General features: G+C 43.6%; 1 protein-coding gene across 1 annotated transcript; it reads right to left on the reverse strand.

The window, feature by feature from the left end:
* Nucleotides 1-63: 63 nt before the first annotated feature.
* fbxo46 (F-box protein 46) lies at nucleotides 64-11,763 on the reverse strand. The gene is made up of 3 exons (XM_063493676.1): nucleotides 11,340-11,763; nucleotides 3,935-4,515; nucleotides 64-3,803 (listed from the first exon to the last, which is right to left on the reverse strand). The coding sequence occupies exons 2-3, from the start codon at nucleotides 4,400-4,402 to the stop codon at nucleotides 1,971-1,973; spliced, it is 2,301 nt and encodes a 766-aa protein (XP_063349746.1). The 5' UTR covers nucleotides 4,403-4,515; nucleotides 11,340-11,763; the 3' UTR covers nucleotides 64-1,970.
* Nucleotides 11,764-13,585: the final 1,822 nt, after the last annotated feature.

Below are 13,585 nucleotides of genomic sequence, written 5' to 3' on the forward strand. Positions count from 1 at the left end.
ACACAGATTGACTTGTAATCATAACTTGGCTGTTGAGACACCACACAAACCAGGTAGTGATTCAGATTTCCAGTTTTAATCATCACTTCTGTTTTTATTTAAGCAGATATTTCCCATGAGCATTGTACACATCTGAAACCCACAGAGGTCTCCCATAACTATTCAACCACCTTCCCATCTCCATGCAGAGTTTCAGCATCATTCATCACATCAGTTCTTTAATGTCCAGTCTGTCAGCTTGCGGGGAGGGGAGGGGGGGTCTGGGAGTGTAAAAGCAAGAGAGAGAAAGGCAGAGGGAGAGAAGGAGGTGGCTTTTTGTTTTCCCCTCCCTAAGAATGGAGAGTCAGAGCAGTCACCAGGCACTGTTCATCTTACACTCCCACTCTAAGAGTTTTGGGTGGATCCAGAAGAGCTGAATGAAGTCTGTCGAGCATCTGAAATCTAGCCACTTACAGGGTCCTGTGCAACTCCCAATACTCTTGATCATCTGTGAGGTATCTGATGCCTCAGTCTCCTGCAGGGTGGGTAAGAGGTAGGGGGGCTTTTAAGGCTGGAAGCTGGTGTAGAGTTTCTGCGGCATGTGGTAGTTGGTTTAACCCACTTCAAAGCATGAATGACAGCTTTGGCAAACACTGCCCTCTGCCAGATCGGAGGACGGAGGGGGGTGGAAGAAAGGAAGAGAGCTAGGGGTTAAAACAAACATAGAATACTTAAAAAGAAATCTTTGCAGGTTGAGTAGGGTGACAGACTGGTACAGGGAGAACTCAGTCCTCAAAATAAAAGCAAATACAACAGCAAACAATCTGACACACACACACCCAAAAAACAGCCAAAGAAAACAAAAAAATAAAAACAAAAAACGGCAAACAACCAAGTCAATCAAACCATACAAAGTGACATCAGGCCTTTCCAAAGTGACATCAAGTTTCTCTTCCCCCCCCCCAATTCAATCCCCCTGAACTTAATCAGGTTCATCTCCCATGATTCTCTGTAAACCAGAAAGTTCTCAGTGGCTCCTCTTTATGGCTGGTCAGCAAGGTTAGGGTCCAATCTGAAACTATGACACGGCCCTAAAATCTCAGTCTCAGCCAGTGTGCAGAGACTGTGCCTGTCATTAACCAATGGCTATTTCAGAATTAACATCAGTGACACAGGCAATGATTTCAGCAGCATTATCAGGGGACTGATCGACGTGTACAACATTACAGCACATTCAGAAAATAGAAATGCATGGTGCAGGACAGGTACAAATGGCAACCTTGTACAACGGAAAAGAAAAAAAATCAAGTTTGCTTTATACAATCACATTTCTATATTAATGCTGAACATTCCACCACTGAAAAGTTTTACATCTGTTGGACTCGGTACAGCTCATTCCTTGAAGCACCATTGTACAGCAAACATGGAAGTTTGTGATACGACACAGAAACATAGAACAAGTTCTGGGAATAATAATAATAATAATAATAATAATAATCATAATAAGCAGGCTCTAGGGCATTACATTTTTATGCGTCACTTTATGAATGCTAATCTCAATCAAATACACTGCAAAGTTTTCACATGTATTACCTAACAACCATGTGCAGAGTTAGACAAGAACCCGAATGATTAAGAGGCAGAAAAAGGGTTGAATAACAGCAGCAGTAGGGGACCCCAACCCTGGTATGGAAACTTTTAAAGTGACCACTCTGGAGCACAGTGGGGGAGAGAGGGATTCTGGAGGGCTTCAAAAAACAAAAACAAACAAGGCAAGGAGAGTGACACACCTCTCTTCCTTCTTTACCACTGAAACACCACCTACTGAGGGCAGGTATGAGGAAGGAGTGCTGCAGCAAAGAAAAACAAAACAGTCCTGGAGTGCTGATCCTCTCTGTTCCTGTTTGTCCTCTGATCAGATGAGAGTGGGAAAGAAGGAGGTGCACAGAATGAGATGAGAGTTGGTATATGTGAGGTGTGCCCTTTCTTCTCTACCTAGCTTCCTCCCTTCTGTCTTCCCGCTTGGTGCGGGTGGGTTGAGAGCCATCAGCAGGCTGCTGGACCCAGTTGTTATCATGGAGTCCAACACGGCAGCCTGGCGTGTCCTTATCTGTACGCCGGCAGCACATCCAGTAGGAACGTCCATAAGGCAGGTCATGGTGGTAAGGTTTGGGGTGCCAACGGCACAAAGAAACATCCCCGCGCTCATATTGTCGCTTACACTGCTTGCAGGGGTCATCTCTATAGAGAGGGTCTTGATTCCACCGTGAATCCACAGCCCGCACCCCATATGTCTCAATCAACACCTTGAAGTAGTGGCAGGTGCACTTGAGGGCTGCCAACGAGCGCGTTGGCAGGTAGCTGAAGATGTTGACCATGATGTGGTCAGGGAGCAGTAGCATGTACTGTCGAGGTTCAAGGAGTCGCTGAATCTGAAAGCGGATCTCCAGGAAGTCATGGGAAACGTGACGGTAGAGGCGACACAGTGAAGGGTCTGAACAGTCTTCTCCAACGCTAGGAGAGTCTGGTCGGGTCGCCCGCTCCCCTGAGCCCACTGCCACCCCTGCCCCAGGACTGTTGTTGTTGGCGCAGTCCAAAGAGCACATTCCTGACCCACTGCCAGGGCCCGTTCCTTTTACATCCTCCTCCTCAGCCCGAGGGGGCTGAAGGAAAAAGAGCTGTCCAGGAGGGGGATCGTCACATGAGGGGTCAGTAGAGTTTCCAACACCCCCACTGCCCCCTCCCCCATTAGGCATAGCAAAACATACAGTCTCCTCCTGCACATTCTCTGTACTGTCCTTGCCATAAAACACACACTGATCCACAGCACCTGTCACCACCACCTCCACATGGAAACCAGTCACTCGCTCCCTTCCTACACCTACAGCCTTCTTCTCCCCAGAAGAGAGCTCCTGGGTTGGGTCTGGGCTGCCACAGGCCGGCCTGTCTGGGTGATGGAGGTCTCCATCTGGTTTCGGGGTAGCAGTTGTGGCAGCAAGCAGCAGACTACTAGGGTCTCTTGATGAGGGACTGACGAGCTGGTATAGGTCACAGGTAATTTTCTCTTTGGCCCTGGCTGCTGCCTGATTACTCCCACCACCACAGCTCATAAACATACAGCGGGACCTGCCAGCTGGCTCCAGTTGAGACCGTGGGTCCAGATTTGACACTCTGAAAGCTATCCTAACCTCACCATGACTGTGGCTGGGGGGTGGAGGAGGTGTTACCGTACCAGACTCACCTCCTCTCCTACACTCCCTTCCCCTGTCTTGATTACAGGACTCTATTCCAGAACCAGGGCCCAGATGGAGCTGATTCTCCAGGTTCTGGGACTCAAAGTGCGCAATGGCCTGGGCAACCCTGAATGTCTCCTGCTGCTGCTCCTCAAGCTGCTGGTCTGTCTGGATGGGAGACGACGACTTCTGGACCTCTTTGGAGGGTTGACCACTGGAACTGTCTGACACAAAAACCATAGGAGAGGGGTCTGACACTGTGCCCCGCAGAAGAGTGTGCTGGTGGTGGGTAAGGCCCGGGCTCTGTGTGGTAATAGAGGGCTGGTGGTGGTGTTGGTTACCATGAACACCCACAATCCCTTGAAGGGCCATGGCAGTCCTCTGCTCAACCAAGGCAACCATCTCTGCGACTGAAAGCAGGTCCGTTTCATTCACCCCTCCCAGCTGTGGTTCATCAGGGCTGGGAGGTGTAAGGGAGGGGTCATTGCTGAGAAGCGACTCTGAGGCCTGGGAGCGTGTCGGAGGGTCATAGGATGAACATCGCCTCCGCCTTTTGGCTTTACTGCAGTCAGTTGCCCAGTTACCTTTGACCTGTTTAAAAAAAAAAAAAAAAAAAATGCATTTAGTTCTTTGTCTTAATTCTAACTAAAATATCTTACAAAAAAATTATATAACTACAAAATAAATAAATACAATACTTGTTTACTGTTTCACCTCCTTACCTTCATTGCACTGGGTCTAGGCTGTCCAGCACCACTGAACTGGTGCGCAACAAAGAAGGCAATCTTCTCCTTGGTATTACCTGGCTTAATAACATACCAGGTGTCTAACAAAACACGGCCATCTTCCATCTGGGACCCAGAGGAGGGTGGTGTAGGAGGGGCTGAAGGGGGTTGAGTGGCTTGGTTCTGTGTGAGGGAGCTGGAGTCAAGCTCAGGTTCAGGTGGAGTGTTCTCTGAACCCACACCCTCCTCTTCTCCATTCTGCTCGTGCACCCCCACTATCATCCCTACATCTTCATTTCTGGCACCTGAAGAGGGCTCAGACTTGCAGAGGGAGGGGGACCCTGCCACACCACCACTACCTCCACCACTCCCCCCTGAGCCTGGATTCCTAGCTTTGTTCTGGGAGTAGGTGCCAAAGGGGCGTGGGCACCACAGCCGGATGTGGGAGAAGGTGTCTCGGTCCATCAGGATGCGGACCACCGTGGCATATCGGCATCTACACTGGCCAGCAAACACCCGGAGCTCTCATTGTCGGCTCCCTGTCCTAGAGCCAACCTGATGGGCGCTGGGCATACAACCTACAACGACAGGATAGAGGGAAAAGGGAGTAGAAGAGGAAAGAAGAAGAGAAAAAGTTAAACTGCAGTTCGCCAGTGTTCATCAGTGCTGAGATCAAGTCAGATAATCAATGGCCAACTGGGGCTGTCCTCAACAGCTGCTGTGAAGTATTCGCAGAGTTCACATTCAGCGCCGCTAAACGGGTGAGAACAGAACAATCATCCTACTGCTGTTGGACTAATCACAACTGGTCTGCCTCCTACTCTGGCCAAACCTGATTAAGCTGTTACATTTGCTACTGTGCACCAAGATCATCTCACTTGCTTTGGAGCCTCTAAAATCGAATTAAAGGGATTCCATTTCAGGTTTGGGGTCTGTGGCCTGCAGATGAAAGGGATGAAAGACAGAACACAAAAGAACCAAATGGACGCTCCTCTCTCTCCCCCCCGCTCCCTCTGCATCTCCAGGCTTCAAAGAGGACTTAATAGAAGGCAAAACAGGGAGGAGCATGCAGGCATATGATGGATCTATTTTTAGCAAACAGCAGAGAAGGCGGGTTAGTAGTGAAACTGTTGTAGTCCTTTTCCCTGTCCTCACCCTTTTCTCCCTGCCAAGGAGCGTATGCTGCAGGCTAAGAGGGAAAGCCTTTAGTCCACCCAGCATGCTTTGCATCAGCAGCTATGCCAGCTGTACGGACTGCCAGGAACGTGCCGGCACACTTAAAGAACAAGTGGCAACAGAGCAACATGTTTGGCACACTGCTAACCTGAAAGTGTCCATGACATCTGAGAACAGCTTGAATAATTGCACCTCATCTGTCAGTCGTAAGCAATATGTTTAAACTGTTAAAGCAGACCTGACTGTAACCACAGAAATACAGATGTAAAAACTGACCTCCCACCCCAGCTTAAATGTAGTTTGAATCATGTTTGATTCGTTCACTGACCCTTCACAAATGTCAATATTTTGTTAAAAACGACTGTCAGACTATGTTGACGGGGACATCCTGACCCCTATATAAATAATGTGAAGACTCTAAAGCACTGCATTAGGGCTGCCACAATTAGTCGACTAGTCACAATTACGTCGACTATTAAAATCGTCGACGACTAATTTAATAGTTGACGTGTCGTTTGAAGCTTTGTAAGATCCCAAAAGACGCAAGAATAAGTAGTAGGATTTAAGAGTGTAATAACGAACTGAAACAGACGATGGCAGCACTGCATGTCCAAGGATGCCAGCTGCCGTTAAACCCCGAAGAAGAAGAAGCAGTGTCCGGTATCGTAGCTGTGTCCAAATTTAGCGGCCGCATCCTTCAGAGGCCGCATTTGTAGGCCAATTACGTTACAGCGACGTGGCGAAGCCTGTCCAAATTCAAAGACTCCCCCAAATGCGGCCGAAAAATGCGTCCTTCATTTCCCCAGATTTGAAGGATGGGTCGGGTGTATCCTTCATGGCCCAACCTAGCTCAGAATTCATAGCGCGGCCCAGCCAATTCCAGTTTCCAACAATGGCGGCAGCTACTTAGTTTTAATATTACTCTTATTACTCTTTCTGGGTCACAAAATAAACTTTTAACATATTTTCAGGCGAGAATGCAGCTGTGTAAACTTCAAATATCTGCTCGGTTTATCAAGGCATCACATATTTGCAAAAGTGCTCCAACGTTTTCGGAGACGTCTGTTACCCACCAGCTCGATAGCTAGCTGGGGTTCAAGGCTCACTAGAGCCGGCGAGAACAGCGAACTCCCGGCACATCATTTTCAAACCCCCCGCGGTCTTTCGCTACTCAGGTTAAACATGATATACAAGTCACTCAGATAATTTAAAAATGTTATTGTTTGGCTTTTTTCAGTGTTTTATTTGTTCCTCAGTAAATTGGTTTGGCTGAGATTAAAGTTATAGTTTTTACACAGCTGAATCAATGTCAAACAGAACTGATTAAACAGAAGTGTGAAATGGTAGAGAATTTACTCCAGTGTCCTATTATATTTTACATAGAAAGAACAGACGGCCGAGTTTATTAAACTCCACCGAGACAATCTGCAAAATTCATTAAAAGTTTAATAAACTATCATCGTGTCTTTATTTTTAGTTAGGACATACCTTAAACACTTCAAGCTGTAATTTAATGATAGTTATATAAGAGCAGATGCATGCTGGTGCAATAAGCTGTAGGTTTTAAGCCCAATGGACGCAGGATCTGATTAATCGACTAATTGCAAAAATAATCGGTGACTAGTCGACTATCAAAATAATCGTTTGTGGCAGCCCTACACTGCATGAGAAGTTTTTACAGCCATGGCAAGATGAGACAACAGCAGTAACAACTGCTCGCTGTGTTGAACACCATGTTGACATGTTCAGTTGTCATACTATAAATGATATCAACAACTGAGCCCTCTCTTGCTTCTTGTGTGGCGTGTCTGCTCAGATCTCTGGGTTTAGATATGAAGCAGGCTCCAGTGAGTTTTCACAAAAAGCAGCTTTGTTTATCTGTAATTAACTTTCTGTGTTTAACTTTTGATCGACTGGTACAGTACCCGTTTGGTGCTGAAGTTCATCTAGGTCATACACGGTTCTCCTGAGGTTGGGTCCACCCTTTTTCATTCAGTTATGATTAATGTTTCTTGTGATTTCCTCCACCCATTCTTAGAAAGGGTGACAGGGGAGATTATTCTACTACAGGCCATAATAAATATTCCCAGATAGAACAACAAGTTGGCACTGTGCAAAAGCTGGTGATCATCTATGTATTGTAATCCCAACTGCTAAGGAGAAATGGCCATTTAAGTTCATACAGGGTGTGTTTTAATGGATCACATAAACTAGTATTGCAACACTTGAAATCCCCCAGTGGTTGGCAGTTCTCGAACCTACCTTGCCTGATAACACAGCTAATCGAAGACCTGTTTACTGTATGACTGTTTTTTACCGAACCCTGCTTTCCATTTTCGTTGGTTGTGCCTCTCGTCTGACACACTGGATGGGTGGTGCTTTGTACATTTGGACTAATGGAATGGCTCAGAGAGGTGCAAAAACCAAACACCGCCCACACAGTGTGGTGAACCAATTCAAACGCTTCCTCTATAATCACACAGCAACAACACGGCTAAGAGCTGAGATTATACTGTTGTGAGGAATAAAAAAATAAATAAAAAAAAAAAAAAGCTAGCGAGCCCTTTTTCCTGCCTCGCTCCACGACCCCTTACAGATGTCTATTGAACGCTTTTATTCTCGGCCTCCTTTTTATCCATTTCTCTCTCCCTATTCTCACTGCAAGCAATCCATCTTTCATACCATACTGGATGGCATAATAAGAGGGGTCAGAAGAGAGAATGCCTGCCCACAGCAGCAATCTATTATGAAGTCTCTCACACGCAACACGTCATCAGCCACTTTAAACTGCAGACCAGACTTTATAGCACCTACATTCCTGTAAATATAAAAATGGCAATTAAAAAATAAAAATCTAAAAACATTTTTTAAATACAAAAAACCCCACACACAACCAACAAAAACAAAAAACAGTCACATTTTTATTTTTGTGTTTTCCTTCTACTTTCCTACCTATAAGGAAACTAACAAAAAACAGAATTAAAAGAAGGTTGGAGAAAACCCTCTTTCTCTATTCGTGGATGTGTTGGCACTGGCAAAGAACAAAACTGCTCAGTTCTATGAAATTCTGGCAAGCAGTGGGACTCAGCCAGGTTGCTCCTCTGGGTTTTAGCAGCTTTCAAAGTCTATTCTTTTACTTCCTGCTCTCTGTATTCACTCACTGTATTCTCCGTTTCCATAAAGCTTAACAGGCAGTTCCACTGATATTGCATAACTCCTTGCATCTGTTGTCAGATGACTGACTAATAGTACATCAGAACACGAATGCAACCAGATAGCCCAGGTGAACAGCAATTTCCAGGCTGTGTATGCTAAATAAGTATACATTTAAATGACAACACATTAATTGTTTGACCAGCTTAACTCTTCCTTTAAGGAGACATCATAGAGATATGAAGGTGATTCATTTAGTTATGACGGTGATTTAGTCAATTATGAAACTTTGAAGTTAACCTGTCATCTTAACTATCCCAGGGGTGTAACAATTCTGACACAGAAACTGCGAATGACACACTGTATCGTAATTCCACATCCTCAAATGATCACGCCCCATGATTATTGCCCTTCTGAGCCTACATTTGTGTTATTGGGCCACATTATAGTGCACTGCAGTACAACGCAGAACACTCAAAACAATTGATTCACAACTCAACTGTGAGTATGCACAAAGAAAAGCGCTTACACATTTATTCTGTTATGCTGTGTGTCAAGATGTAAAAATGTATAAATCTCAAATGTTATTGGCTGTGCTATACACCTATTTTTAGCTTTAAAGTAGTCTTTTTGCCACACTACTAATGAGAGGCAAAAGCATATCAGTTTATACAAGAAAAGCACACCAATATATACTGCTGCAGCTATTTATAGCACTCACTACAAGCTATCCTCAATAATTATCACCACCACAAGAAGCAGCAGCAGCAGCTGTCTAATAAACCTAAATTCACAATATGTTATTTGTAATATTTGTAATGAACTTTGTGAATAGCAAGTTGTATGTTGGTTTATTTAGCCATGTTTGTAAAAACTAACAGTGATAAATATGATGATTAAAAATTCATCTTAAAATCAGTTTGCTCAAAAAAACAAAACAAACAAAAAACAAACGTATATGCGTGGACTCGTGTATACTTGAGGTCTGCACATAAAGAGCATGTGTGAGAGAAGGTGTACTCCTGTTTTGTTTTTGTACATCAAGACCTAGACAAAGCTGGAGATTAATTTCTCTTTCAGTTATAATATTTTGTACTAGACTGACCAGCTATTGTAAGTTATTCCCTATTCATTAGAGCCAGTTGCTGCGAATAAAAGCTTGGTTTTACGCATCCTGTAACAAACTAATCCCTCCAAACCTGTCCCAACATAAAGGTAGCGATTGATACCACCAATTCTTTAACTGTGTATTTACATACACAAACTGCCAAATAAACAAAAAAGAGTAAAAACAACAATAATGACTTAGCGCATGTAGAAAGTACACACCGAATTCCACAGCCTAGATGTAAACACCAGGTAAGACATGGACAATATGAGCTACTGCCCCATCTCATGCAATGATGGTGCTACTGAAGCCTACTGAAGAAATGTCAACTACACAACTGCAAAAGCAAATGTTTTACTCAGCTGTTCTGTCAGAGCCAAATGCCTGTTGATTACTATGGAAATTTGGACAATATAGCTCCACACAACACATATAAAAAGGTATTTATTTGCTCGCAAAATCCTGCTGTTAGAACAGATTTGCAGGTTTGACCTTTTACATCAAAACTCCATTTCTGCTGGAGGGACTCATTTCCCTATACAAATGAAGAGCAGTTTCACTCTCACCAGGTGAGCACAGTTCTGAACACACAGTGTACTACATCCCTGTAAACTCTAATTTAAGGTTTAACGAGGCGGATTAGCAGATGCTGAACCAAAGCATTTAACTTAAGATGGTGTTGCTGTTTTTCCCTTTAAGACTGTCAGCTCCTGGTCTAATGCCATCTTTGCAAAGAAGTCAGCCTGAATAACACTAAGAGAGTGAGAGTAACTCAAACTCCTTCCAACCATCCTCCAGCTCTCCCGCTCTCTTTTTCACAGCATTTCAGCCAGACGGGCAAAAGCTGACGAATGATGGGACCCAAGCATGCCAAAAAGCCTTAGCTCAATCTCCCTCCCTGCATGAAGACAATGCAACAGACGAGCAGCCAGCAGGCCAGCTTTGCTGCAAACTGTCAACACAACAATAGGGCAGAGCGCACTGCTCCAGCAGTCTGCCCAGGAACATTACGTGAGAGCAGGCTTTCTGTCTGGATACCTGGGGAGTGTGGCTGAGTGGACTGCAGGACTCACTGCGTCTGTGTGTGTCTGCACGTTTGTGCTGAAACATCACAAATTAGACTGTGATGCAAGTTTTGATTCAATCACAAAGGCCACTGTGTCAACAGTGTTATCCAACTGAACATCTGAAAGGAGGAGGGCAAATCAAACACTCGCAAACAAAATCACATCAAACTGAACTCCGTGTAAGATGGACTTTTTAAAATAGAGTTTAAGCTACAGTCACAAAAACAGATTTCCTTTAGACTTCTTCATATGGGCTTATAAACAAACAACATTATACGAAAGAAGTTTATTTTATTTTCTATCGCAGTGCATATATCTAGATATTTGTGCCACGGAGTATTTAGTCTTCGCTATCGGAGGCCTGCAGGTTATCCCTTACCTTTCCTAGTTGTGTTTAAGGTAACCAAACAACTCTGAAAACTAGCTGAAATACTGCCAACCTCTCCACACTCTCAACCAACAAGTGGGGCATCACAAAACACCATCGCCAGCAACAAATACTCTTATTTTTGTTGTTGTTATTATTGTAATCATTTGATGCTCGTTATCATCTCAATGTCTTTGGGAATCCAGTAGCTGGCTGAGCAAGCAGCAAACAGTTAGCTTACACAGCGGCGTAGTAACGTAAAAATCCCCATCACCTTATTGGTCAAGTTTCCAACACTTTAATAATTAACATAACCTAACGTCGAGGGTAACCTAAAAAATCTTCTACAGACTTGAATACTTCATATAGATTATTAATGAGTAGTCACACATAGCAAACAGGTCGGTTAGTAGCTACCAAGGTTGCTAGCTGAATAGCACAACTTACCTGCATAATAACATGACAACGCTTGCTAGCAAGCTACGATTTTTAAAAAAGACCCTGAGCGTTGTATTTTGGCAGCTGGCTTACCTCAGTGGTTTTAACTGAAGCAGACAACCTTCTTAACCAACAGGCTGTCGATGACAAGTGTCTCCTCGCTGAATTTCGCTCCAACCAGATCAGTCTGTCTGGTCAAATGCAGGTGACACGAGTTAACTATCCGTGTCCACGTAGCTAAGCTAGCTCACTCGCAGGCTAACGTCGTCATTAGCCAGCAGCTACTTTCTATTTATCAACCTTGTCTTAGTGGTGGCAGCCAACGAGGATGGCGTGCTTGTCAGCTCTCTGGACACAGTCTAGCTGACCGTAGGCCTTGTTAGGACTATCAACAGCCGCTCGACCACTATCTATTTAGAAGTGACACAAGCTTTTACGGTATGTTCTCGGGGATACCAAAATAATCAGTGTCAAAACGGCGAGAGGAGGAAGGCCATCTTGTTGACAAGCAGCTGCATAAGGCCCGCAGCCAATAGCGATGCAGAGTCGGTGGTGTGCCCATATATGGCGTATGCACAGCTCCCTCCCTCTGCCGCCCCCTGCACCCCCCGCTCCATCCACGCTCTCTACACTGGACCACACTGTAAAAACGCAACATCAAAAGGTCACTGTGTCAAAGACAGGTGGGAAAATCCATATAGGCACATTTACACTCATTCCACACCAGCGTGACGTTCACCGTGACGATCACTCTGCACCTTTTCTGTACTTTCTGTGACTTAATATGTCCAAATCAGCATTTTTCATTTTTTGGCTAGATAATCATTTGCATATTGTCATATCTTCTACAATTTGTTTGTATTTGTTTTTTTAAATTTCCATTGTGGAAGTCCTCCTGTTGTTATCCGACACATCTCATTGTTCACAATCATGTTCCGCAAGCTGAAATCAACAATGTTGTGCCAAATTGACTGATTTGTTTCAATTTTTATACCCAGTTTCCAACACTCTGTCTTGTGCCGCAGTGACCCAGTTTGGTTACAGGGATCATTAAAGTTTCATTTTATCTTCCAAAAGCTGTAGGTGTGTCCAAGTAAATAAAACACACAGCAGCACTGGCTGTTACTCACTACTATATTTAAAATACTCTCACACACCCATAATGAACACACATAATTAAATGCTGTCTCAGATAAATATAGATTGTGTATTATAGTGGTCAGTATCTTTTGCACATTTGCTTTTCAGAAACAGCTGTGTAAAAGCCTCCAGCAGCACCGTGTCAGTCCAGCAGAGGGCTAGATGCCGCAGCTTTATGTGTGCATAAATGTCAGCATCTTTTTTGCTTATGTCATCACTATCAATGTCTGCTTTACTTAAAAAAAACAAAACAAAAAAACCAGCAACAACTATGCTTTGACTTAATCTGTGCTATACTGCTTGTTGGGCCAAGTATCTGGTAATCTACTTGGAAACATTGGAAAACACTGTTTAAAGACATACTGGTGTTTTGATGATATGGTTTATGGTACTGTTTACCCCCGGGATCAAAATCTTTCATAAATGTTCAGCTGAGTTGAGATCTAGTGACTGCACAGGCTGTATCATATGATTTCCATGATTTTCACACTCATCAAACCATTCAGAGACTTTTCAGGTCCTATGGATTGGGGCACTGTTGTTCTATTGGGCCAGAAATGTTGCATCACAGGTCTATTCAAAGCAGCTTTATATAAATTTTCAGTGACCTTTCTATCTTAATTCAATTAATTTCAATTCAATTATATTTATATAGCACCAAACAACAAGTACTTGGCAACAGTGGGACGGAAAAACTCCCATTTATAACAGGAAGAAAACTCTGGCAAAACCAGACTCAGGTTGAGTCAGCCATCAGCCACAGCTGTTTGGGGTGATGGGTTAGGTCTCAGTCTTGGTGGACCAGTGGAACCATATCATGCCAGTATTATATATGTGACAGGATCCAGTGACATACCAGCGTGTAACTTAAAGTGTAACTCATCAGGTAGTAGAACTATCCATAAAATATCCATATCTATAAAAAGAACCAATTGTTTGTTATTTAAAGTTAATCAGTGGTAACAGTTTTTATTGTAGTATTGTGCAGTGATTAGGGATGTTTTTGTTTTGTTAAGATATTAAACACTGAGTAATTTAAGCATAAAAAGGTGCCAAACTGAAGGGATAAACCAGTGTTGTGTCTAGACATAACAGACAATTTAGCAAATAAGCAATTTTAAATCATATCTTTAGATACTTTATTACAAGCAGTCTGCAAAAAACACTATTAGTTTTAGTTGAATCTATGAAAAGTGAAA

This window comes from Pelmatolapia mariae, linkage group LG14 (assembly GCF_036321145.2).
Source record: "Pelmatolapia mariae isolate MD_Pm_ZW linkage group LG14, Pm_UMD_F_2, whole genome shotgun sequence".
Classification (NCBI taxonomy): domain Eukaryota; kingdom Metazoa; phylum Chordata; class Actinopteri; order Cichliformes; family Cichlidae; genus Pelmatolapia; species Pelmatolapia mariae.